General features: G+C 51.4%; 3 protein-coding genes across 5 annotated transcripts in view; all 3 read right to left on the reverse strand.

Moving 5' to 3' along the window:
- LOC115640747 (zinc finger protein 501-like) overlaps nt 1-25,767 on the reverse strand; it is a 745,273-nt gene that overhangs the window by 318,055 nt on the left and 401,451 nt on the right. The window lies entirely within an intron of this gene.
- The window catches only part of LOC115640781 (zinc finger protein RFP-like), a 67,190-nt gene continuing 46,341 nt past the window's right edge, over nt 4,919-25,767 (reverse strand). Inside the window, 2 exon segments of the mRNA XM_030543772.1 lie at nt 4,919-4,965; nt 4,968-5,447. Of these exon segments, the coding sequence (XP_030399632.1) occupies nt 4,934-4,965; nt 4,968-5,447 (512 nt within the window). The 3' untranslated portion in view covers nt 4,919-4,933.
- LOC115640847 (zinc finger protein RFP-like) lies at nt 8,599-20,620 on the reverse strand. The gene is made up of 5 exons (XM_030543896.1): nt 18,927-20,620; nt 15,525-15,620; nt 14,264-14,494; nt 13,092-13,207; nt 8,599-8,658 (listed from the first exon to the last, which is right to left on the reverse strand). The coding sequence occupies exons 1-4, from the start codon at nt 19,341-19,343 to the stop codon at nt 13,163-13,165; spliced, it is 789 nt and encodes a 262-aa protein (XP_030399756.1). The 5' UTR covers nt 19,344-20,620; the 3' UTR covers nt 8,599-8,658; nt 13,092-13,162.

Consider the following 25,767-nt stretch of genomic DNA (forward strand, 5'->3'; position numbering starts at 1 on the left):
AAATCAGCATTTAGAGACATCTATTGATAAAGTCTAATCCTTCCAAGTCCAGGGATATTCAATTCACAGGCCAAAAATGTGGTTAAGTCGGAATCAATTTTTCAAAGGCCTGTTCCTAACATACACTAAGGCTGCTCTGGCTCTGTGTCAATCAGTGTTGCCAGCATTCATGATTTAATAATGAGTCTCCTGAACACAAGAATGGCCACACTGGGTCAGACCAATGTTCCATCTAGCCCAGCGTCCTGTATTCTGACAGTAGCCAAAGCCAAGTGCCCCGGAGGGAATGAACAGTACCCGGAATCATCACGTGATCTGTCCCCTGTTGCCCATAAGCAGCCTCTGGCCAACAGATGCTAGGGACACTTCAGAACATGGTTTTGCCTGATATGTGCTGTGTTTGTTAAAGCCCCAGCTCCTGGAAGCATGTGATGAAGTGAGACTCTTGGCTTCCATTTCCTAAACAAAGCAAGTTTCTGGTTCTCTTGGTTGCAGAGAAAAACTTAAAAATGTGATCTGTGTGCAGCTGAAAGGGCTGAGAAGCCAGAAGACAAATCAAGAGAACTCAACATTTATTATCATGTTTATTTGTATGTCTCATAAAAGGCAATCACATCATTTTGGGGCTCTGGACTCATGATTTTCAAAAGTTTGGGGTTGGCAATCCTGTGCCACTGAGAACTCAGACCTTAAATCTCTATGTGCTACCCTGGAAATCCCCCTAATTTAGTGCCATTTATCTAAAACAGCACAGTTAATAGAAAGGGAAATAAACAGAGAGGACAAGATGTGGGAATGTGTATGGAGCCGGGTTGTGAACCCAAACAGCAAATGAGCACAGCTCCCCTGGATTGGGGTGAACTAAAGAGATACATTAAAATGCTCAGTTTAATAGTTAGGTCCTTGGAGACTTTGCTGGAGAAGCCAGGCCAGAAAACATGAACTAATCACTGCCAAGGCAGTATTGCCAGCACCACGTAATCAAAAACCAGGAAGTTGGCTGAAGGAAACATGAGGGTTTTTTCTTCTACAAAGTTCCATTCTGTACTTTTTGTTTCTTTGTTTCTGAGCATCCAGGATTCACCCTAGTCCCATTCTCAACCTTTTCTACTCAGCCCTGAGAGCAAGAAACTGCCCTTTGCTAAAGTGAGAGCAGAGTTTGTCAGGTGATCACAGGATTCCAGGAGCTGGGGCATTAAGAGAAACACCAGCTAGCAAAAGAGTCAGTGTGAAATCAGGAAAGTTTGCTCCCGCGGCAGCTCTTTGAAGTGTGAGTGTGGTCACGCGCGAGGACTGAGAGAGCTCTCTGGTAATCCACCCCATGAGGAGATTAGCTCCGAGCGCTGCGAGCACGGCTACCAGCGCTCGGACCCTGTCTACGCTAGCTCTTTAAAGCACTCAGACTTGCTGCGCTCAAGGGGGTGATTTTTCACACCCCTAAGCCAGCAAGTTAGAGTGCTATAAAATGCAAGTGTAGACAAGACCCCCAGAGAAAATAAGTAACTTGTTTGAGTTTACACAGAGCAGGGAATGGAACCTGGATCTGCTCGATATAAGTGAGCACCTTAACTGCTGGGCAAACCTTTCCCTCTGCAGCCAGATCCTGGGAGAAGAGGATAAAGAGATGGATGGACACGCATAGACACAGAGTTTGTCTGTTAATCATCTCACTGACCCTTCCCTACAGTCATTAGGCCAGTCTGTGCAGAGTCAGCTCATAATGGCTGTGTCATCAGTCCTTGATGTGGTCTTTCAGGGCATCTCTAGTACACCTTGATTTGCTTTTTTTGGTTAGCTCTGGTCAGGACAATTTTTTTGCCCTGGCATCTAAGTGGGCCTAACAGTGCACATCAGTGCCTTTGCGCTGAATCTTTAGAAGCAACCTGATACCTGGTCTCATTTCCCTTATTGGCTGCAGCTCTGGGTGCCTGCCTCTGTGACTGGCAGTTGAGGCAGCCACATGGGAATAAGGTCAGGCTGCTTGCCTGCAGGCAGGGAGAGGGTCTCCTGCCTGTACAAAGCTCTGCTCAGTATGGGATGTGTAGACCCCAGTACAAGCAGACAGGTTAGGCTGTCTCTTCTAAACACCCAGTCCCTTTCTGTGCTCAGCTTTTTGGCTCACCCCCCAGTTCTGTTTGCATTCCCTAAACAGGCTTCTCCGCTAGGGACCCCCTGTTTCCAGTAAGATCCCTGGGGAGGAAGGGATGAGAGACAGAGACACAAACATCTCTCCCTCACGCACAGTCTCTGCCCCTGACAGGGCCAGCTCCAGGCACCATCTCAGCAAGCAGGTGCTTGGGGCGGCCCCTGGAAGGGGGCGGCACGTCCGGCTCTTAAGCGGCAATTCTGCGGCGGGTCCCTCAGTCTGTTTCAGAGGAAAGGAGCTGCTGCCGAATTGCCGCCTATGAATGAAGCGGCAGCGTTAGAGTTCTCGATCGCGGCTTTTTTTTTTTTTGCTTGGGGCAGCAAAACTATGGAGCCGGCCCTGGCCCCTGATCTGGTAGGGAACTAAAATAAAAATCAGCCCACTGGAATTGTGGGCAAGTAAGTCTCCTCCCTCTCCCGGAAGCTTTCCCAGGGCAATGACCCATTTCCTCCCCCTCCACCACATGGACAGAGGCTGAAAGTCCATCTGATGGCGGCTCAGGGGCCTGGGGAATGTGCTGGGCAGGGCCAGCTGTAGCAAGTGCGGGGCCTGATTCGTGGGGCTTGTACTCACCGGACGGCGCTCTGAGTCTTTGGCAGCACTTTGGGTTGCCACGCTCTGGCCGGGGGAGGGGGACCGCAGGGCTTGCTGCGCTCTGGCTGGGGTAGCCAGGCTGCGGGGCTTGCCATACTGTGGCCAGGGGAGTGGGGCCGCACGACTTGCAGTGCTCAGGCTGGTGCTCCAGCCAGGGGAGCAGAGCCGCGGGGTTCCTGGGCTCTGGCTGGGGAAGCAGGGCTGCAGGGCTTGCAGCGCTCCACCGAGCACTCCGGCCAAGGTTGCCGGGCAGTGGGGCTTGCTGCTCTCTGGCTGGGCATGGGGCCCTCTTAGGTGCGGGGCCCGATTCAGGAGAATCGGGGGAATTGGCCTAAAGCCGGCCCTGGTGCTGGGATCTCAGCCTGGGCACTAGTGGGGCAGGTGACCCTGTAACACAATCACACCCAGCAAGGCCTGCACCAATTTTCTCACTTTTTGTCAGTACCAGCCATAGGCACCAACTTCCCCTCTTCCCAGTGGGTGCTTGACCCTCCACACACACTACCCCGGCCCCGCCCCTGCACTGCCTTGCCCCACCCCCATTCCACTCCTTCCCCCCAAGTACTCACCCCAGCCCTGCTTCTTCTCTGCCTCCTCCTCTGAGCGTGCCCCATCCTCACTCCCCCTTCCTCCCAGAAAATTGTAAGTGCTGCATCCCGGGAAGCACTGGGATGGAGGATGAGGACCAGGGATGTGGCACACTGGGAAGGAGAAGGTGAGAAGGGGGGAGCTTGGCTGCTGGTGGGTACAGAGACCAAGCTCCTATCCCCTGGGTGAGGACTGGGGCCCAATGGCCGAGGGCAGCAGGTGTGAGGGGAGCTTGCACTAGGGGTCCTGCAGTGCAAAGAGTGTGGGATAAACAGAGCTCTAGGGATCCCTGGCTCAGTGCTGGGTGCGCTGGCCAAGAGAGCAGCTGTCACACCTGTTCTTAGCCTGGTGGCTCCTGCTTCTGTTTCCCTGCACAGTCTCCACAGCTCTCGGGGACTCCTGGCTCTCTGCAGATGGCCTCGGGTGTGAGGGTAGCTGGCGCTGGAGCTCCTGCACTGTACAGGGGATGGGCTAACCAGAGATCTCCTGTCCCCAAGACTCTCAGGCCACTTGTCCAGTCTGACCCCAGATCTGGGGACAGACACCTGGGACCAGGACCATCAATACCCTGGAGATTTCCAGCTACTGAGAACAGTTTTCTTAATGGCACAACAACAGGATAGTCGTCCAGGAATTAATACAAGGAATTAATGAGTTACAGTGTCACTTTCAGGAACTTGTAATAAATCTCTGTCCCTCTCATGTTCCCTTTCTTTCCATATTGTCCTTTTCTACTCGTTTTTCTAACCCTCACTTCTGATCCCTGTTTATTTTCCTGTGTCTCTCCCACTCTCCTCCCCTCCCTGTCCCAGATCATCCCCCATGGCTGCTCCATTCCCACCCTTCGCTGCCCCCAATTTTATCCTTTCCCCTCTTGCTGTCACCTGGCTCGTTCACCTGCCAGGGATATTTTCCTCTCACTCTTCTCATTTCTTTTTTTTCCACCATTTCTCATAGACTTTCCCTTTGTTCTTGTTTTATTTTAATTTACATTTTTATTCTTCCTTCTTTTAATTCCCTCTGGTTAAACCTGTCCTGTCCCTGCCTCTCCCAGTGCTCCCAACCACAAGAGTTTACAAAAAAAATCATGAGACTGATACAGTGATGATTTTATTAAGGTTATATAACATTTTTTTGGTCAATCTGCACCCATCTCCCCCATATGTGACAATTACAGGGTTACCAGCTGTCCTGCAGTTACAGGGGAAGGTGACCTGGGCCCCTGTGGCAGGAAACCCCAGTGAAATTTAATCCCACAGATCTGTACAAACTGCTCCCTGCTGCTGCTTCTCCCCAACCCCCCAAACCCTGATTGATTCACACTGTGACCCTGTCCCCCCCACATGCGCCTGTCCCAGCCTGGCTGTTAGTTCTGCCCCCTGCCCAGCCCCCACATCAGCCCTTCAGGGCCCCTCTGCAGCCCCAGGGGTTCTTCCCCCTCCCATCTTTGAGACTGCAAGAAAGGGGAGGGGCTTCCACAGGTCAAAGAGATGAGGAGCCAGGAGCTGGGTAACAGGAATCCTCCAAGGTCATAGAGCCTGGGTTGTGTGAGGTTAGAAAGGCTGATGTCTGGTTCCCCAATGAGATATTCCTCCCCGTCCCGGCTCAGGGACACAGTCTGAGCTGGATCCCAGCCACACCCAGAGCCAGGGGCGGATTCTCTCCCCAGGGACGGAGCCCAGCAGGAAAATGAAGATCGGGGCCTCGTCACCAGCATTGATAAATGTCACCTGCCCCCGGTCACAGTCCAGACAAACCCGGATCCTGCTGGGGACCTGGCTCAGGGGTAGGGGGGTCACAGGAGAGGTGAGAGCCCGGAGCTGACCCTCCCATTGCTCCACAGCCCAGATCCCCACCTCAGGGCTATGGTTGATCCGTCTCTTCCTCCCCACAGACTCTCTGGCCACCCCCACCGCCCAGCCTCCTCCATCCCTCACCTCCACCTCCCAGCAATGTCTCCCCAAGGTGAATCCCTCACAGCCCAGCACACAGGCCCAACAGTCAAATCTCTCAGGGTTGTTGGGTAGATTCTGCTGTGTGTCTCTCCATATCACACTTTTCCGATCCTCAGACAGGACAAGTTGGGGATGAGCCGTGTCTGGATCCAGAGTCACATGTGCTGGGGAGGGAGAATCAGAGCGTTAGGAGCAGAGCTCGGTCCTGGGGAAGGCTGGGACCATTTCCCACACTCCCCAGCAGCCAGGGCCGGTGCAACCATTTAGGCAGACTAGGCAGTTGCCTAGGGCGCCGAGATTTGAGGGTGCCAAAAAGCGCCCTCAAATTTTCTTTTAAATGGTTGAGCAGCCGCTGCTGCTGGGACAGAGAGGGAGTCTGAGCTGCCGCAGTCGTGCCTGCGGACGCTTGGCTGCTCGCGCGGCTCCGGTGGACCGCCCGCAGGCACCACTTATCACTGTTTGGAATGTTCAATGTCCCCCTTAGAAATGCTAACAAGCTTATTCAGCGAAATTTTGATGTACTTGATGCATACTATTAGATCGTCAATTAGGCATCAACAAGATAATTTAAGAGTAAATGTCTTTTTGTTTGAAGTACCACTGAACACTAATCTGTCCATTGCCCCCTCCCTCCTGCATTACTGCTTGAAGCAGAATCCTGGGTAACAGTAATGGGGATGCTGGTAAAACCTTTTAAAATGTTTCCCCTTTATAATGCCACATTTTTAATACAATTTTAAAATTAGATCCCATAATTTCAAGGCATCGATTTCCCCGTTTGGACAATTAAATTGCAATTGTCGGCATGAACATCATTTTACAGCTGGTTTTGAAAATCTAATTTAACTTCAAAAATTAATGAGCAAAAGATGGGCACGTGAAGTAAGGTAAAAGTAATTAACCGAGGGTCTAGCATTCACTCCCAACACCGCAAGAGAGCTGAGGGATTTCCAAAGAATTCCGACACCATTACAGTGTATCATTCAAACGTGAGAACATAGTTACTACAGATAATAAATAATAAGTTGCCTGGGTTGGAAATAGATCTTTGTGGAAGGGAAAGCAGGAAACTTGTCTTTTTGATTACAGAATTATTTTGCTTCTGGATCCATTAAAATCATAACCGATTTTTTGGGGGAGGGGATGTGGGGAAGAAACTCTTTTCTCTACTAGGTTTGTTTATAGGCAGCTGAAAAGAAAAGTTAACCGGCTTTGCACAGAACTGAAACCTAAAGGTCTCTCCTTCCTCCTTCTCTACTCTGACCCCTCTGGGCTATTCCAAGTATATTGTCATCTAATTGCCCAGCAAAGAAAGAGATAGTGGCAGCAATTAGGCATAGCACCCACCAGTTCAGGAGTCATTAACACAGTACAAAGATATGCTGCATGCTTTACAGGCACCCAGGCCTAATGAGGGACTGGGGGCAAGAGGAGCAGGGCTGAGTCCCTAGGGAGTGAGCAGCAGAGAGCCAGTGCCCAGGAGGCTGAGAGGGCAATGGGCTGCAGGGGCATCCCCACTGCTATTTAAAATGCAGATCCCGCAGTGGTACCTCTCCATGGGACAGAGCCGGTTCCTCACAGAAGCTTCTGTCCAACAGCTCTTCCTTCTGCAGCTGCTCTTTGTGCTCCAGCTCCATCCATGGCAGCTGAACCCCCTGTCCTGACTGCAGCCAACCCCTCATCCCCTGCCCTGCCTCCAGTCAGCCCCACACCCCTTCCCCTGCCTCCAGCCAGCCCCTCACCCCCTGCGCTACCCGCAGCCACCCCTGCTGCACCCCCTGCCCTGCCCACAGCCAGCCTCACACCCCCTGCCCTGTCTCTAGCCAGCCCTACACCGCTGTATCCAGCCAGCCCCTCACCCCCTGCCCAAAGCCAGCCCCACACACCTTCTCTGCCTCAACCAGCCCCGCACCCACTGCCTTGCCCGCAGCCAGCCCCTGCTGCACCCCCTGCCCTGCCTACAGCCAGCCCCACACCTCCTGCCCTGCCCACAGCCAGCCCCACACCTCCTGTCTCCAGCCACCCCACACCCTCTGCCCTGCCCACAGCCAGCCCCTCACTCCCTGCCCTGCATGCAGCCAGCCCCTGCTGCACTCCTTACCCTGTCCATAGCCAGCCCCACACCACCTGTCTCCATCCAGCCCCTACTGCAGGCCCTGCCCTGCCTGCAGCCAGCCCCACACTCCCTGCCCTGCACGCAGCCAGTCCCGCACCCCCTGTCTCCAGCCAACCCCACACACCATCTCCAACCAGCTTTGTATCCCCTGCCCTGCCCAGAGTCAGCCAGCCCCACAGCCTGTCAGGTTATTCAATTATTTTCATTAAATATGTAGGCTAAATAATGAAATTAATAAATTTTCATGCCGAATATATATTAATTCTAATGAACAAGGCCACATTATGCAGTATTCATTTTTGAAAGTTTATAACAAGCGATGCTCTGGGGGAGGGGTGGGGGCAGAGGGCGCAAGGTGGAAGTTTCGCCTAGGGCACAAAATATCCTTGCACCGGCCCTGCCAGCAGCCCAGTTCTGGCTGGGACAGGCCTGGATCCCAGGAAGCTGCCTCTCTCCTGGACACCTGAGACTGAGCAGTGATGTCACTGCAGTTCTTCAGTTGGTGTAATGGGACCCACTTCATTCATTTTTAATTTGCTTGCTGAAGCTTCAGCTCCCTGCTCCCTATCCTGGAGCTGCTCCATTCCCAGCATCAGAAACACAGCCAGGAAGGTTTTAGTGAGGAGGGAGCAGAGAAGGCAGGTACCAGCTTTGAACTCCAGAGGGAAGCTCCCTCCCGTAAATGCAGCCTCCACTCCCCAGCCAGAGTAGGAAGAACCAGTTAAGAAAAGAAAGAAGGAAATGTCATTCGGTGGGTAGCCCCATCCCCAACATAGAGAGAAGGTAGGAGCTGACAGCCTCACAGGGAGAGCATCTCTCCACTCCAGGAAGCAGTGAGCAGCTCCAATGGGGGAGCCCAACCCTGCCCAGAGAAAAGGCAGGATGTTGGAGAAGAGTGATGGGGAGACCCCCTGCACCGGGGTAAATCAGAGGGATGTGTCAGCCCTCCAGGCAGAGAGCTCTGTTCACAGGCTGCTCAGGGAGAGTGTTTCTGTTCAGCAGCGTGGGCATGAACTCAGCACTAAGGTTGGTGTAGGGAGTGTTTGTGTGACTTCGGTGTGGGAGCTCCTCACTATTCAGTGTGTTGTTTTTAGGGCTCTGTGTGTCATGCTTGGTATCGGTTTGGTTGGTAACTTTAGCTACAATCTCATGAAGACATTTTCTGATCATTTAAAGACAATCTCCAGCTGCAATCTCACCCTGTCTGAATGTTCCTAGGGATTCTCCTCTTTTTGTCTCTAGTGCAGACGGCAGAGTGTCTGGAGGGGGGAAGGAGAAAGGAGACGAGAGTTCAGGCTTTCATATTCATAACAGCGTCCCCACTCTCAACTCCTACAACTGTGTTTTAATTATGACAGAGAAACATACCGAGCAGCACTCAGATATTTAATATAAAAAGGTCTGAAACCTATTTCTCCTCTCAAGTCAGGCATTTCCCAATGCAGCTGGACCCAGGACAGATGCTCTGTAAGTGAGATTCAGGCTATGTCTAGACTACCCGTCGTATCAGCGGGTTAAAATCGATTGCTCGGGGATCAATATATCGCGTCTCATCTAGATGCGATATATCGATCCCCGAGCACGCTTATATCGATTCTGGAACTCCACCAACCCCAACGGAGTTGCAGAATCGACAGGGGGAGCCGCGCAGGGCCGTCCTTAGGCATAGGCAGAATAGGCAGCCGCGTAGGGCCTCACCCTGCCTGGGGGCACCACTCTGCTGGCAGCCCAGACAATGTAGAAGCAAGGCTGCTGGGTCCTAGAGAGAGCCGAATGCAGCACAGTCTGAGGAATGGGATTGGCTGCTGGGGTCTCTGGGAAGGGACGGGGGTGGGGGTTGGGAAAGGAGCTCACCTCCCCTCTGCCCCACGGAGCACCCCCTCCTTTCTCCCTCCTCCCCAGGAGCACCCCTCTCTCTCCTCCCTCCCCTCCGTCAGGGCTGGGTTGAGTGAGGTGCTCGGGGGGAGGGGAGGCTGGCTGCCTGCCTGCTGAGGAATGAAAGTGAAAGTAACTCACTTCCTGGGCAGGCAGCCAGAATTGGAATGTCACACAGGGCTTGGCTGAGGTTAGCCAGATGTGTGAAAAATCAGGTAAGGGGATTGGGGTAGGGTGAGCAGATATCCCTATTTTATAGGGACAGTCCCAATTTTGGGGTCTTTTTCTTATATAGGCTCCTTTTATCCCCCCCCCCATCCCTGTCCTGATTTTTCACACTTTCTGTCTGGTCACTCTAGGTGGGGGTAATTGGTGCCTATATAAGACAAAGCCCCAAATATCAGGACTGGCCCTATAAAATCAGGACATCTGGATCTGGCCACCCTATCTGGGGAGCGCCTCTCCCCCGGGCTGGCAGCTGCCAGCGATCCATCTCATCCGGGGGGAGCTGCACAGGGCAGGACGAGCTGCTGTGGCTCCATGGGTGCCCCGTCCCTGAGATCAGATGCTGTGCTAACTTCACCATGGTCTGTTGAGCTGGCGGCGGTGCCCATTGGCGTGTGATTGGACCTGAGGGTTTGCTGCTGCTGTTGCCACTCTGCACCCCAAGAGGTGGATTTTGCGGTCCTGCAGTTTTCCACCTATCTCCTCCTCTACTGCAGCTGTTGGACCAGCAGGCTGGGGGGGTGAGCCAAGCATGAAAGCAGTACTGTGTTGCCATTTAGATTGTCATTTAATAACTTTGTTTGCCAAAAATTCTTGCTAACAATCCTACATCCAATTTCAATATTTTTTAAAATCAATATCTTAGCCATAAACAGAAAATTAAGTTGTTGATAATTATTAGTGATAGGTTTGGTTTGAGGCAGGGAGTGGGTCAGTTTTCATCAGAGAAACAAAAAATGTTGACTGACTTTCCTATAGCCTGTTACTCCTGATAAGAGCCCTCCAACAACTATAATATGCTCATCTCCTTACTAGTGTATAAAGCAGGGGTTGGCAACCTATGGCACACGTGTCAAAGGTGGCAGGTGAGCTGATTTTTGATGGTATGCAGCAGCAGGCTGAGTGGCTCAGCCCATCACTGCTCTGGGGTTCTGGCTGCTGCCCTATTGCCAGCTGGAATACCAGCCATCGGCCCCACTCAGCACCTGCTGCTGGCCTGGGGACCCCCAAGGAACCCCAGTCTGGCAGTAGGCTGAGCAGGCCAGCTGAACCACTCAACCTGCTGTCAGCCTGGGGTTCCATTCACTCAGCCGGAAGCGGGCTGAGTGGGCTGGTGGTGGGCTGAGCAGGGCCGGTGGCGGGTTGAGTGGCTCAGTCTGCTGCCAGTCTGGGGTGCCAGCAGCACTCAGCCTACTGCTACTCCGGGGTTCCAGCTGCCGGCCCCTTGCCAGTCAGGAGCTCAGTCGCCAGCCCCACTCTTCCTCCTGCCAGCCCGGGTGAGCAGAATCCCAGGCTGGTAGCGGGCTGAGGGGGGCGTTGGCGGCCGGGATCCTAGCTGGCAGGAGTTGGTGGTCAGAACCCCAGACCAGCAGCGGGCTGAGCAGGGCCTGGGATCCTTGTCTAGGGTTCCAGCCACCAGCCCGCTGCCGGTTTGGGGTTTCATTTACTCAGCTGGCAGTGGCCTGAGCAGGACCGGTGGCCAAGACCTCAGATAATAACAATAGTTTATTTATATAATATAGACATAGAGAGAAACTTTCTACAAACATTAAAATGTATTACTGGCATGAGAAACCTTAAATTACAGTGAACTTGGCACACCACTTCTGAAAGGTTGCCGACCCGACCCCTGGTATAGAGTGACCATATGTTTTACTAAGATTCTCCTGCTTTTTTTTTTCCCTGTGAGTCAGTATAACTTTTGCCAGCCCAGAAGTTGGGCAGCCAATGTTTTACGTTTTCACAATGTTTTCTCCAACTTTTATAAAGTAAATACATAGTTAATATGAGTTAAAAAGGCCAGGAACACTTCCTTATGAAGAATCTATACAGCAGATCATGCCCATAGATGATCCAGAAAAGAAATTTGAGGTTGAATTTTTTAATGTTGTGATGGATAAAGCAGTATCTGCTGTTGATGAAAGGTTTAATACCTTGCAAGTACACCATGAACAGTTTGGATTTTTGTATGACATAACTAAATTCAACGAAATAGGAAAACAAGAGCAACTAATGACAAAGTGCAAGAACCTAGAGAGCCTCCTGAAGCACGGTGATAGTTTTGATTTAAATGGACTTGAACTGTACGAAGAATTGAGTACACTGTCATCAATTTTGCCACATGCAAAATCGGTGATGGACATTGTACAGTTTATTCATACCTGCAAACTTGTTGACATATATCCTAATGTGTACATTGCCACTCGTATTCTACTGACAATTCCTGTAAGAGTAGCATCAGGAGAACGGAGTTTCTCAAAACTAAAGCTCATTAAAAACTATCTCCGCTCTACAATGAGTCAGGAACACTTGACTGGTCTTGCTATTCTTGCGATTGAACAAGACACGACTTTGTCTTTGTCATATGATGACATTATTACTGATTTTGCAGCCAAAAAAGCCAGAAAGATTGCTTTTAATTAAAAACAAATTATTGTTTCAATATCTCCTCTTATAGATTTCCAATAAAATTTTGATAAATTAAAAAATATATATTATTTGCATCATTCTGTCATATCAGAATTTTTTTCTATAGTGCTGCTTCTTTAGTGCTAGTCCATCAGCATTACAGTGTGCTTAATTAAGTTAAACTGGTTTTAATAATGTGAATGTGGCAAGTTTTCCAATACTATAAGCTTATGTTTGTGTTGCTAAGAGCAGATCAGGCACAGGGGCACCAGTTTAATAATCTCGCCTAGGGCACCATAAATCCTAAGGCCGGCCCTGGAGCCGCGGACATCGATCCCGCGCGGTGAGGACGGGTGAGTAATCCGATCTTAGATATTCGACTTCAGCTACGTTATTCATGTAGCTGAAGTTGCGTATCTAAGATCGATTTCCCCCCGTAGTGTAAACCAGCCCCTTACTTTTCCCCTCCTCATCCCCTCTCTCCCTCCCTTCAGACTCCAATTGGTTTCTCTCATTCACTTTCTGCCCCTTGCCATAATCTAGACCCAGAGCCTGCAAAGACTTGGGAATAACACGGCTACCCCTCTGAAACATTAAAGACATCAGACACCCAAAATGTACAGCCCAGGAGCAGTTAGCAAAGTCCAAAACCCCTATGCAGAGAACAGGGTCAAAGTGACCTATACGTAATCTATAGCAATAAACCAATCAGAAAAGAGACCAATAACGTGAAAATAGCTTGTATAGCAAAAGCCCTGTCAATTAAAAAGTTCATGAATGTTTATTGTACGAGTTATGTAAGATACTTAATATTTGTGACAGTCAAAGATGATTGAAAAATCTAATAAATATATAATTTGGATCTGTAAAGAGGAATCTGAACTTCACAGGAAATTCCCTGTGCTGCAGCTATGCCCCAGAAGAAGGTAACTGGCCAGTACATCTATAAGGTATGTCTGTAATTTCTTACTTGAACAGTAATTGCAATGGCAAGGCATGCTTGTGGGACAAATAAAGGTTTGATTCAATCAACTGGAGTTTCTTGGACCCCAAGTATGTGGCATTTTCACCCAACAATTACATAGATCCATCATCTAATTATCAACCAATTGGCCAGACCCATTCTATTCCCACAGTCTCAGCGGCTCATCCCAATTTCCTCTCCTAGGTCCCTTCTCAGTACCTTTGAACTTCCTGAGAGTCTCCACTAGAGCAGCAGTTTTCTGGGAGAAATCGTTGAATCTTAATTCTAACTTAGGAGAAATCTCCTCTGGCTGCTGGAACTTCCCGTTCCCAGACCTAGAGAGAAACAATTTGACATGGTTATATTTCATTTATTGACTCATAAATTCTTGCTAGTGAATCACTGTTCTAATGGGTCTAGAATTAGAATTCCTCTACTTCTCCCAGCTTCAGAGCAAGGCCGTGCCAGTGAACCCTTCCCGCCCCCCACAAAGGTCCCATTATTATTCTTCAGCTCTGGCCTGGAGAAACCAGCTCTGGTGACAAAAGGGGAATTGAGTCTCCATGGCCAATTCACTCCTTGGCCTTCATACTCTGAGGGACAGGAGGTTCCCAGGGTAAGTGTAGAAATATGTCCATTAGGAACTAGACTGAGACACCAACTCCCCCCTCCCCACCTCATTCCACACAGGTCTCCAAACAGCCTTCAGGTGGGAAAGAGTCTTGACCACTGCTGCCCTGGGCTGAATAGTGATCAGGGCCCCAGCAGTGACAGGCCCATATTCCATCTCCACTATCCTGAGGAGGCCAGTCCCTTGGGGAGGTGACATCTCTGGGAAATACTTGAGGTCAGTCCTTCCCACTGAATGGCAAATTCCAGAGTCTTCTATAAAAGGGTGAGAACCACTGGATGAAGTTGATCAGAAAGATTTGTATCCAAAAATATGACCTTCCCCACACATTTTGCTGTAGAGCCCTGGGGAGAAGTGGTGGTAACATCATCTCCAAGCTCTTTCCCAGCGTTGTGAGGTGTGGGGGGAATGAGAGAGAGACACGTACCTGCTCAAGGTGCTTCTGATATCCTAGAGAGAAATAGAGAGAGGAAATGTGTGTCCCACTTGACACACTTAGAATTCCAGATGAAGGGATTTAGCAAGTATGGGGAAAAGAGGCTATGTTCTGGCCCCAGGACCATGTGTTTGCTGAGCTAATGAGGCTTTTCCATCTCTCACATCACAATGTCTGTAACTTTTCAAAAATAGCAGTCATTCACATCTCGGCTATACACATTGAGTTACACGGTGATCTCTGACTGCTGGACTCCCGTGCCCATGTTTTAGGAGCAGTCTTGTCCCTGTGTTGGGATCTGGAGTATTTCTAACTCAGTCTCACCTGCAACAATTCAGTCACTGGCTTCTGACATTTCCCCTCCATCTCACTGATCAGGTTACCAAGATGGGAAATTTCCTCAGATAGTTTACTGACACTTTCATTCTGTATCTTCACAATCTCCTTGTCCAGCTTCTCCAGCTGGGCCAGCAGGAGTCGCTCTTGTTCCTCCAGGAACTGCCACAGTTGCTGAAATTCAGACACAATCTTCTGCCTCTCGGTTTCTGTTTGTTTCTGTGAAGGAAAATAGGGAAAGGGCTGGTCAGGAACATGGGTGGAGCCTGGAGTGTGTTGGAGGGAGAATTTTTTTCCAAGTTCTAAGTCATCTCACTCTGAACAATATCCTGTGGTTACTAGAGAGAGAATTATCTCACACCTTTCCATTTTGCCCCAGAATCTCATAAAGGGACGTTCCCATTCTGACATGGTCTGGATAGCGTGTTATCAATGGCTTTGGAGTTGGAGATCCAAAGCAGTGGGAGGTGAAAAGAAGAAAATACTAAGGACTGTAAAACAACACATCTGGACAACACTTTCAGATATAAAAGGTGAATGACAGGAATGGAGAGATTGTCAGAGCACAACGGGACTGCAAGCCAGAAATGAGCAGAGGGATAATTGTTCAGTCAAGAAACGAAGACTTCACAGCCAGAGACACATGACTCTATTTAAGCTGGAACTCAAAACAGTCAACAAAAATTGCACAAGAGGATTCCTCAAGATATAACTGAACAGCTCCCAAACTCTGAGCTAACAGACAATGAAAACTGTGAAACTGATGCCTGAATGTGTAACAGTGAGGGTTTGTTTTAGTGCACTGGATTTTCTAATTCAAAATTCTGTCATTTCATTAATGTAAATTGTTTCCTATGAAGACTGTGTAATTAAGTTAACAGTAGTCAATATACGATAGATAAGAATAATAGTTACAGTAGTTTATGGCAGTGGGTTTCAACCTGTGGTCCGTACAGACAATAGATTTCCAAAGTGATCTCTGCACCCCCAGTTCAAAATTATCAAATGCAAAAAGGTTGAAACCTACTGGTTTATGGTATAGTCCTAAGTAGTAATTCCTGCCAAAACAACTAATTTTGATTTACTTGTGATTATTCCCCACTTAACAGCTTTCTGCTTTACCCCCAACTGATTGAAATAAAACATGACTGGGCCTCTAGATTGCCCCTGCCTCTCATTATTGCTCTGATTCAGAACGCCCCTCCATCCTGCTCGTTACAAATGCAGATTAATAAGGATGGGCCTCTACCAGATATTCCAGGCTTCTCTTCTCTTCTCTCACTTTAAATCCCAGGAGCTTTTCTCTCTCTTCCCTCAGCATCTTCAAATGAGCTTGAATCTTTTCCTGAAGAAACAGAAGTGGTGTTATCGTTAGGTGTGAGATTGTGAGTGGGAGGGGAGCTTTTCCAACACAAACAAACACTCTACTGATATTCTAAAGGAGAACCCAGTAGCTCATATGATATCTATGATACCAAGGAATTGAAGTCATATTGATGGACACTGGGAGTGTTTCATTTTCAGACTCCTTGAAATTGTTTGACCTTTTCCCTCCATTGATTTATGCCAACATGGCACTGGCATCACATCCTTGGATTTTTCTTTCACTGTGAAATATTCTGGTTTTGAGGAAGCTTAACAAACAAAGTGATAGAAATCCTAGAAACCTCCAGGGCTTGAAATATGGACTGGGATTTTCAAAAGAGCCCAATTTCCACTGAATTTCAGCCCTGAGCCCCTGGGGACTGGACGGGGTGGATAGAATTGGCTTGGGCATTCGGGCAAACAACATTCGATGTGTTCATTGTTGTCAAGAACAGTTGGGGTTTGCCCTGGTTCTGTCCCTGATCCTTACAGAGGCAGGGCTGCCTGGGTACCTGTTCCCCAGCTCAGTGCCCAGAAGCAGCGAGTTCTAGAGATTTCAGAATGCCGCATTGTGGAAGAGCGGTGTAAAGATTAATGGAACCAGTTTGGCTGGTTCTTCAGCCTGACACGGTCACCGCCGCCCAGGGGTTAGTTTAGCTACAACCCAGTCTAATCCCCATCATAAGTGCTGACTTCTAATGGTGCCAGTGGGTGCTTGACCCCCCTCTGCCTCCAGCCCAGCCCTGACTCCACCCCTGCCCTGCCCCTCCCAGAGCCATTCCAACCCCTTCCTCGAAGTCCCTGCCCCGACTCCCCCCACACACCTATTCAACTCCTTCCCCAAATCCCCGCCTCCTCTCCTGAGTGCGCTACATTCCCACTCTCCCCCACATCCCTCTTGGAGCTTGCTACTGCTGTTTGGTGGTGGCCAGGTGGGAGGTTGCTGGGAGGTAGGTGGAGGAGCAGGGATGCAGCATGCTCAGGGGAGGAGGAGGCAGCAGGGGGCGGGGAGCTTGCCTGCTGCCTCCTCCTCCCCGTGGGTCCTAATTTTTCCCCGTGAGTCCTCCAGCCTTGGAGCACTCATGGAGTCGGCACCTATGATCCCCATGGTATTTGGCATGGACCTGCGCTGTCTGGAGCCCTTTTGTGTGAAGACTCAAGGTGCTTGGAGTCCACATGGTGTTTAGGACACTGATCTCCTCTAGTGCAGGCCAGCAGCATCTGAGTTTAACCCCTCGTGGCGCAGCACAGGAGTTCAGAATCCCAGTGGATAACATCATCTCCCTGCAGGGCCTGCCACCTTTATCAAGGCATCTTTCCCTCCTAATGGCCTTTCTTAATTATTGCTCAGTCAGGAGATGGCTGTATCTGATTACTCCCAGTTCTGGGTGATGCAGGTTTGTCATAAAATGTTCCCAGTCTCCAGAATGACAGGTTCTCTGAAATACTCCAGACAGATGGGACAAGTAGGTTCATGCTGGAATTTTTCCACAGGCGCCCGCTGTGGAGAGCTGGACTCAGCCCTGCGGGACAGAAGCTATCACTGCCGTCCCCACAGGGCTGCCCCTCCGCACCAAGCCCATAACCCAGCTACAACTTCCCACAACTCACTGGTGGGTCACAAGCCACCATTTGGGAAATAGCACTCAAGGGGGTCTCAACTCCCTAACCGTGATTCTGAAATTCCTGCCAAGCCCATAGGAGGGTGGGGAGACTGATCCATGGACTCCCCCTCGTGCCTGCTACCACTCCATCACCTAAAACATTCCGCATAGAAAAGTACAGGCACCTAAGTCTGCACCATGGAAAATGGACAGCTTTGAAATATGGAATGGTGGCCACCCATGATGACCTATTGTGATTGCTAATGTATGCAAACACAACACCCTTTATGTGTCCCCCACTCTTAGCCCTGGTTCTTTCTTTATCCACCTGCTGCATATCATCTTCATTAGACTGTGACTGTGGGCTCTTTGCCTGACTTGTCTGTACAGTGCCTGGCACAACGGGGCCCTAATCCCTCATCGGGGCCTGGAGATGCTACTGCAGTAGAAATCAGAACATTCTATTGGTTATGAATTTTTATTATTGCTATTAATGCCAACATGGAAACCTTTATGGGCACAAGGTTCCCACACTGAAATCTATGGCCAAAATTTCCTAAGTGAAATCTGCAGGATGGGGACTGTCTCCCTGTATCCTCAGGAGATGTGGAAGAGGAACAATGTCAGTCACAGAGTGGCTGGCCCTATAAAGAGAGAGGGGTCTCAGCCCCACCTGTGATAAACCAGTTCTCCTCCCCAGCCGAGGACAACGAAGGAGTGGTGATCACGGCTGGGTGTGACATAGCCAGTTCTCCTCCCCAGGTGGGGAGAATGAACAAGCAGTGATCGGGAGGAGAAGGGGATGCCATGTAATCCAACCAGGCCTGGGATAGTAAAACAGAGGCCTATGGAAAGCCAGAGGGAGGAGACCCATGGAGAAGGCAGAGGCGGCCTTGGGATCTTCTTCAGGGTGATAAGGCCAAACTTCAGACTAGAAGACCTGGGAGTCACTGCTCAGAGAGCAAGGGTGTTACTGGCCACAGAAAAGCCCTTGTGGATTATTTCTGGGAACCTCAGAGGGAACTTGAGGTAGGGCTACTCCAGGTCATGAGGGGACACTCTGGAAGCAATGACCTTGCTAGAGTGCCCCATTGCTCTGCTGCCTGCTCCCACCCAGTCCCTGCTTCCTGCAATCCCATCTCTGATTATATCAGGCAGACTTGCTGGGGTTTGCAGGACTGGAGCTCCACTCCTGTGCTCCCCACCAGTCTCATGAGGGTGGGGCTCCCTTCCTGTTGTCATGAGGAGCTCTGCAGGAGAAGGGCAAAGGGGATGTGTGCCAAACAGGCAACTCCTCCTGCTCCCTCAGCCCCAGGGAGAGGAGAAGCAGCACGGACATGGTGTTTATAGCTTTGGGAAAGGGTGGAAGTGGGGAGGGGCAGAGAAGTGGGGTCATTCAGTGCCCAGGACTCTGTGTATAGGGACCAGGAGGGGTGGGGTGTGGGTTCATCACTCCCCCTCACTCCAACATGTCAACCTTAGGACGTTTATGGAGGGCCACACTTCTCCACCTGCATCAGCCTTGGGAGGATTTCCAGTTGCTGGGAAACCTGCTTAGGCCTGAAACCCCTCGTTCCTCTCTAGTGGAGTTCACTGAGTGGCTGTCTGGGGCTAAAGGAAACGAATGCTCTGGAAATTCCCAAGGCTCTGGTTATAAAAACAACAATAGGTTATTTTCCTACCTTGAATTCTTTGGCAGCTTCCTCTGCAGGAATGATGGTGTGATCTCTGTGCTCCTTGGATCTGTCACACACCAGGCTGATGGGGATTTTGTCCTCTTTGCAGAACAGTTTTAGAGGCTCCTTGTGTTTCTCACACAGTCTCTCTGATTCTAGTTCCCTCCCTGATGGCAACCTGAGTTCTTTGGCTGCTTCCACAATATTCCTGAGCTGCCTATTCAGCCGGAGGTTCCTCTGGGGAAAAGTCACTCTGCACTGAGGGCAGAAGACGTTGGTAGCCAATCCCTCCCAGCACTGGGTGATGCAGGCTTGGCAGAAATTGTGATCACAGTCTAGAGACACCGGATCTTTAAAATACTCCAGACAGATGGAACAGGTCAGTTCATCCTGGAGTGTTTTTGCTGGATTCGCAGCAGCCATGGCCTCTAGTGCAGGAAGGAGTCAAGAGAGGAGTTTAGGTTCACTTCCTTCTCCTCAGAAATGGGCTGATTAAACTTTGTACCATTAGATGTTTCCTTTCTGGGTGTGGTCTCATGTGATTTCTGTTTTGTGGACTGTAAAGAGCCCTTGAGTGAAGTGTGATGAGTCTATATTGTCACCAGTTCCTCCGAAATGTCTGCCAGGCCCCAAACTGTGGACTAGTCACTTGGGTCAAAAAGGGGTAACGAGCGACTGGGGGTTTCACTGCCTGACATGAGGATCTGATGGGGCAGCCTGGTAAGGAGGGTGAGACTCACAGCTGCTGACTCCTACTGCCTGTTCCCTACCTGGCCTTCAGGCTCCTTAAGACCATGTCTCTCTGGTGCTTGTGTAACCCACTGGGGTGTGTGTGGAGCTGGTACAGTTACAAAGGGTTGACTATTTAGCATAAGCTGGGGCAGCCTGTGCTTTTAGCTCTAGGGGTCCCTGGTTCAGTGCTGGGTGCGCTAGCCAAGAGAGCAGTCGTCACCCCTGTTCCTAGCCTGGCAGCTCCTGTTTCTGTTTCCCTGCACAATCTCCCCAGCTCTCAGGGACTCCTGGCTGTCTGTACAGGGGATGGGCTAACCAGAGATCTCCTGTCTCCAAGGCTCTCAGGCCCCTTGTCCAGCCTGGCTGCAGGAGGATATCTGGGGACAGAGAGGGGGCCTGAGAGAGTGTGGGGGGGCAGCCACCTGGGAGCAGAAATGGAAATCCTGCGGTAGTGAGAAGCGAGAGCTTCCAGGGATGTTGCTGCTTACAGGGGCTGCCCTACAGCTGGATACAACATTGCAGCTATTTAATGCAGTTCACTGAACAATTCATACATTCTTGCAGCTGGATGGTGTGAGATGAAATTATTTTCCTTAAGCGCAAAGCTGTCACTGCTCCTTGTTTTGCTGGAGAACGCATGGCTGGAGATCTATAGCCATCAGTCACACGCCTTCATTCTGCTGCTGTTTCTTGTGGCTGGGCACTGCAGCCAGGACTCTATTGTGGCAGAGTGGATCTGAGATCATAATCAATAGGGAACCTGGGGAGTGGCCTTCTGGAACCAGAACAGGAGCTGCAGCTGTGATGGGAAAGGCCTGCAGGGCAGAAATGCTGCTGGGGAAGCCGCTGGTTAATCCATGAGCAACTGGATACAATATTGTTACAGATCCTGACTCCTATTGTGATGAGATACATTGTTACTCTTGTGTAAGGCAAACTCGTTACATGGTTGTAAACTTGCTTCTAACCAGCCTTGCAGTTTCATGGCCTCCAGATGCTGTCAGTTCTCGTGGATGGGCTCAGGTAGAGGATCTCACTGATGCTGAGGTTTGTACTACTGAACAGATTGCCTGGGAATTGCAGGCATTAGTCAGACACACGTCACATGCAGTTATTTTTGGCCAATAGAAGTGGCCTCCAGGAGCTGTGATGGGGAGGCTGGAGAGATGGATCCCTCAGCCCATGTCACTTGCAGCTGACTGTGCCCATGAGAATCCCCAGACTCCTCTCCAGTAACAATGCCCAGAGGCGATGTCTTTCTAATTTCCCTGGGGGTGCTTGACCCCTGCTCTGCCCCCACTCCACCCCTTCCCCACCTCTTCCCGCCCCACTGAAATGCAGAAAACCTCTGCCTGGCAGCCCCTAACTCTGCAGACACCCGAACTCACTCAACACCAACATTTCTATGATAAAATTTCCCAGAGTTCCTAAATTTCTCTGTTCCTGAGTTTGAGTGCTGCTGCCTCACGCTAAGCGTCCACACACCTGCCTCATGTGTAAATCCCAGAAGGAGCCTCAAACCAGAAGGCAGGCAGGGGAAAGCCTATCCTGTAGGAATGCGCTGAGCACCCCTTCTGGATGGAGTCCCTGACAATATCCGGGGTAGGTGCTGGGAGAGGCTCCTTTATGACTTTGAGCTCAGGAGTTAGGGCACTCGCCTGGCACATGGGAGACTCAGGTTCTGCTCCCTGCTCTGCCTGATGGGGAGGAAGGGTTTGAAGAGCGGTCTCCACTGCTCAGGTGACTGCCCTAACCGCGGGGTCTGGGATATTCTGATGTGAGGATCCCACAATCGCTTCTGATCACGCTGCTCCACTCTGGCTAAAGAATTAAACAGTCCCTGGGTCAGAGCGAGAGGGTGACAACCAGTGGTGAGCTGGAGCCAGTTCGCACCAGTTTCCAAGAATCGGTTGCTAAAATTAGATGCGGGTGGAGAACCGGCTGTTAAAGGGCTGGGTGGCTGGGCAAACAACTCTGGTCCATGGGCCACATCCAGCCCATGGGACCGTCCTGTCCCCCACCTGAGCTCCCAACTGAGCTGGGACCTTCCCTGGCCCTTCCCCCCTCCTCCACCAGAGCTGCAGCGTGCAGAGCTGCCGGCAGCTCAGCTCCCCAGACCTGCTGCTTTGAGCAGCTGCTTGCAAGGTAAGGGGGGGCTGCGAGCTCCAGGGCCACCCGAGGGGGCAAGTGGGGTAATTTGGCCCGGGCCCCACAGGGGCCCTCACGAGAATCTGAGACTCCCTGTAGCCACGCCTCTGCCTTCCCCCCTACCCAACCCACCCTGTTCCCCATCCCCTGACCACCTCCCAGAATCTCTGCCCCATCCAACCCCCCCTCACTCCCCGTCCCCGGGACTCCCTGCCCCTTATCCAACCCCCCCCCCCTGGCCAGGATTCTTACCATGCTGCTTACCCTGCTCAGAGCCGCGTGGTAAGACCGGGGCAGGGCTGTGAGCTCCGGGCCAAGAGGCAGGAGCTCAGGCCTCACTGCAGCCAGCCAGGCTGCTGCAGCACTGTCCAGGGTTGCTCCTGGACACGGCGCACTGAGGCTCCGGGAGAGGGGAGAGGCAGGGGTAAGCGGTGTGGTAAGGGGCCAGGGCCATTGAGGTTGGATAAGGGGCAGGGAGCCCTGGGCACAGGGGGGGTTGGATGGAGCAGAGGTTCTGTGGGGACAGTCAGGGGATGGGGAAGGGGAGGTTGGGAAGGTGGGAGTTCCAGGGTCTGTCAGGGTGGTGGTAGATGGGGTCGGGGCAGTCAAGGGACAGGGAGCAGGGCGAGTTGGGTAGGGGCTGGAGTCCGGGGGAGCAGGACGAGTTGGGTAGGGGCTGAGGTCCAGGGGGTCAGTTAGGGTGAAAGGTCTTGGGAAGGAGTGATCAGGGGACAAGGAGCAGGGGGGTTGATGGGTTGCGGGTTCTGAGGGGGGCAGTCAGGGGCAGGACATGGGTGGGGGTTGGATGCGGGGGGATAGGCTGTTTTGGGAGGAGGGTGGGGCTTGTACTCACCAGGTGGTTCCCTACCGAGTCTTCAGTGGCACTTCGGCGGCGGGTCCTTCACTCACTCCAGCACTGAAGGACTCACCGCCGCTGTGCCGCCGAAGACCCCGTAGGGAACCGGTTCCTAAGATTTTGGCAGCTTATCACTGGTGACAATGACTCTGTAGCCTGTGGGTCAGGGCACTGGTGGGTAGAAGATGCAGGAGCAGGACCCTGCTCCAATGACTATTTAATTATAGCCCCTTTCCTGTAACAGGGAGCATTTCATTGCAAACCAATGGTTTCAACCTTTGACCTTTCTTTGGGTTGTGACCTAGGCTAAGTCGAGAGATTCCCTTGTAGATCAGAGAGTCTCAAATTTTTGTACTGGTGACCCCTTTCACATAGCAAGCCTCTGTGTGCTCCCCCCTTTCCAGATGTTTCCCCTTTCTTGCTTCCCACCCGTGTCCCTTTACCCATTTCTCTCTGCTCCCCACCTCCTGGGGGCGCTATCTAGTGCCCACTCCCACACACACTCTAAGCAGCAGAGGAGGTTCCCCCTCGTCAGGTAGGAAGGGTGACCCAGTGGTTCAGACACAGGCCTGGGGCTCAGGTGTGCTGAATTTGGTTCTCTGCTCTGCCACTGACTCCCTGCTTAGCCTTGGGAAAGTCACTTCACCTCTGTGTGCCCTAGATCCCACCTGCCAAATGGGGCTAATACTGACCCTGCCTCTGAGGCTGAATCCCTTCATGGCTGTGTGGTGATGGGGGAAAAGAAGATACCAAAGTGAGTAGATTCAAGCTGAATTTCTCCACAGCCTGAGAGTGAGAGCCAGATCCACACAGGGGGCATGGGAGAGAGAAGGGCTCAGACCAGCTCTGCATGGGGGGGCAGGGCTTCAGCTTCTGCTGCTAGAGCATCTGGGGGTCCTGATCTGAGGGCTTCAGCTCCATGTCTTCTCCCAGAGTCTGAGGCGTCTTCCACCCATCCTGCATGGCTTCTGCCAGAGTCCATGGCAGAGTTCCCTGTAATTTTTTGTGTCCCTGTGAGGAATGACTTTTATTATGTGCACCAATATGGAGGTGTGTGGCAGGGGTGGGGCCAAGCAGTTCAGGGTGCAGGAGGGGTTCAGGGCTGGGGCAGAGGGTTTGCGTGCAGGGCAGGTGAGGACTCTAGCTGAGCATGTGGGGTTAAGGGTGAGGCTGGTGATGAAAGATTTGGGGTGCCAGCTGCCCTGGGCACTACCCCAAGCCCTCTCTCACTGAAGCAGCTCGAGGCCACTTGAGATACCTCTCCATGGTCAAAGCTTCTCCAGCGGCCTGACTGGGAGCATCTATCCCCCCTCCAGGGCAGGTTTGCACTAGGCTTGGTGGGAACCAGGGAAGGGGCATAGCTTAGAGGGAACTTAGGTCTGGGGCTTCTGGTTTACTCTCACTCTGCACAACGCAGCTCCTGCCAAGCTCTGGAACTTCTCTCCCCCCTAATCTGCCACTGCACCCGTCCAGCATATGCGTGTAGGAGCCCTGCAGGTCATCCGGGTGATTTCAAACAGCCTGGGGCTCCCAGGCACCACTACCACCGCAGTGGTGGCAGCCAGGGTTCCCAGGCCCTTTGAAATCTCCTGGGCCCCTAGGAAATTGCCCGCTCTGCCCCCCCTCCTTAGTGGCCCCTGGTGGGTGAAAGCAGAATGTATTTTCTGCAGAGAAAAAGAAAAGTCTGGATGGCACATGAATTCTGCACCTGTGCAGTGGCACAGAATTCCCTAAGAAGTATTTAATTGCTTGTATTGCACTCCCTTTTATGTAATCCCTGGTAGATGCCGTTTCACTCCTTTTCATTATCTATTTTATTACTCTTGTTGTTCTTAGTTCACCATCACTTTGGGTAAGACTGTGTAGAGGTATGTCGTTGTGCTACCTGGTTCATAATTGATTTACTTTGCATATGTTCACTAAAGGCACTGGCCTGTTGTTGGTTTAGAGCCATTTAAATGGATGAATGTAGCAGCTGCCCTTTGCCCAGGTTAAAAAAGAGAAGACCCAAGGCCACTCTGGAATTTTTGTGTTTTGTGTGTGTGTGCGCGCGTGTGTGCATGCACACCCAGTCACAAGTTGACTGATAGAGCTTGGAGCAGTGAGCAAAGGAAGATTTCTGCATTTTTTTGGATGGATGGGATGGTTTGGTGCCTCCTTAGAAAATGGAAACAGAACTTCCTACATACTTTGTAAATAACTAGATTGTATGAAAGATACTGTGACGGTCCATGCCCCTAGGGTCAGGGCAGCATGGCCTATCGGGCATAGTTTATGAAGCAGCAGGACAACATCACCTAAAGGCCAGAGTTTGCAGCACCCCCTTTGGTGCAGGGCCTAGTGGCCAGAGTCTATAAAGCAGCCCTTTGGCGCAGGTCAGCGTGACTTAGCAGCCAGAGTCTATAGCACTGCCCTTGGGTGCAGGACAGCATGGCCTAGCAGCCAGAGTCTACAAAGCAGTCCTTTGGCACAGGGCAGCTGGCCTAGTGGCCAGGGTCTATAGAGTTGGGGCACCCACTTTGGGGTGTGGCAACCTCAGTAGGGGGACCCAAGCCCACCCGACTCCACCAGGCCCTGACCCAGGGCCCTAACAATGGCATAGCAGCTTGCCATCAGCAGGGGGTTCCTACCAAAAGATGCTGAGTTTCCCCAGACAGGACAGACAGGGGATACCACTCCATCACCCTCCCTGGGTCACTTCCTACCAGAATCTGTGCTGGGGTTCCCCATGAGCTGTCAGATCCTCTGTGTTCAGCAGGATCAATCATCTCCAGGGGCTCCTCCCGTCACTGGGATGCAGGCAAACCATGGATGGCTTCAATTCCCAGTGCAGTTAGAGGCTGTGGCTGGCCCAAACAGGTCCTTCCCCTGCAGCCTCCAGCTTAGGATGAGCAGGGCCCCATCCCTTTATACTACTAGAGCACTTGGCGCGTGCCCAGTCTCGCCAGGGAGGTGGGACTTCCGCTGTCCGGGCTAGTGCAGGGTAGGCAGACCCTGTCACAGATACCAGACTAATCAAATTCTACTCTCAACTGGAACAGTGTGCAGGGTCTTCAACATCGACCATCCACTCGGATCAACCTAGTAATACTCTCTTCAGGGCTGTCCTTA

The sequence above is a fragment of the Gopherus evgoodei genome, unplaced genomic scaffold (genome assembly GCF_007399415.2).
Source record: "Gopherus evgoodei ecotype Sinaloan lineage unplaced genomic scaffold, rGopEvg1_v1.p scaffold_32_arrow_ctg1, whole genome shotgun sequence".
Taxonomy (NCBI): Eukaryota; Metazoa; Chordata; order Testudines; family Testudinidae; genus Gopherus; species Gopherus evgoodei.

Excerpts from the sequence above, each read along its gene's own strand:
- LOC115640847 (XM_030543896.1), bottom strand. The coding sequence starts at position 19,343 with ATGGCTGCTGCGAATCCAGCAAAAACACTCCAGGATGAACTGACCTGT. Across the intron at positions 15,621-18,926 it reads AAGCTGCCAAAGAATTCAAG|GAAAAGATTCAAGCTCATTT; the intron begins GTAGGAAAATAA and ends CTGTTTCTTCAG. Across the intron at positions 14,495-15,524 it reads AGAGAAGCCTGGAATATCTG|AAACAAACAGAAACCGAGAG; the intron begins GTAGAGGCCCAT and ends TTTCCTTCACAG.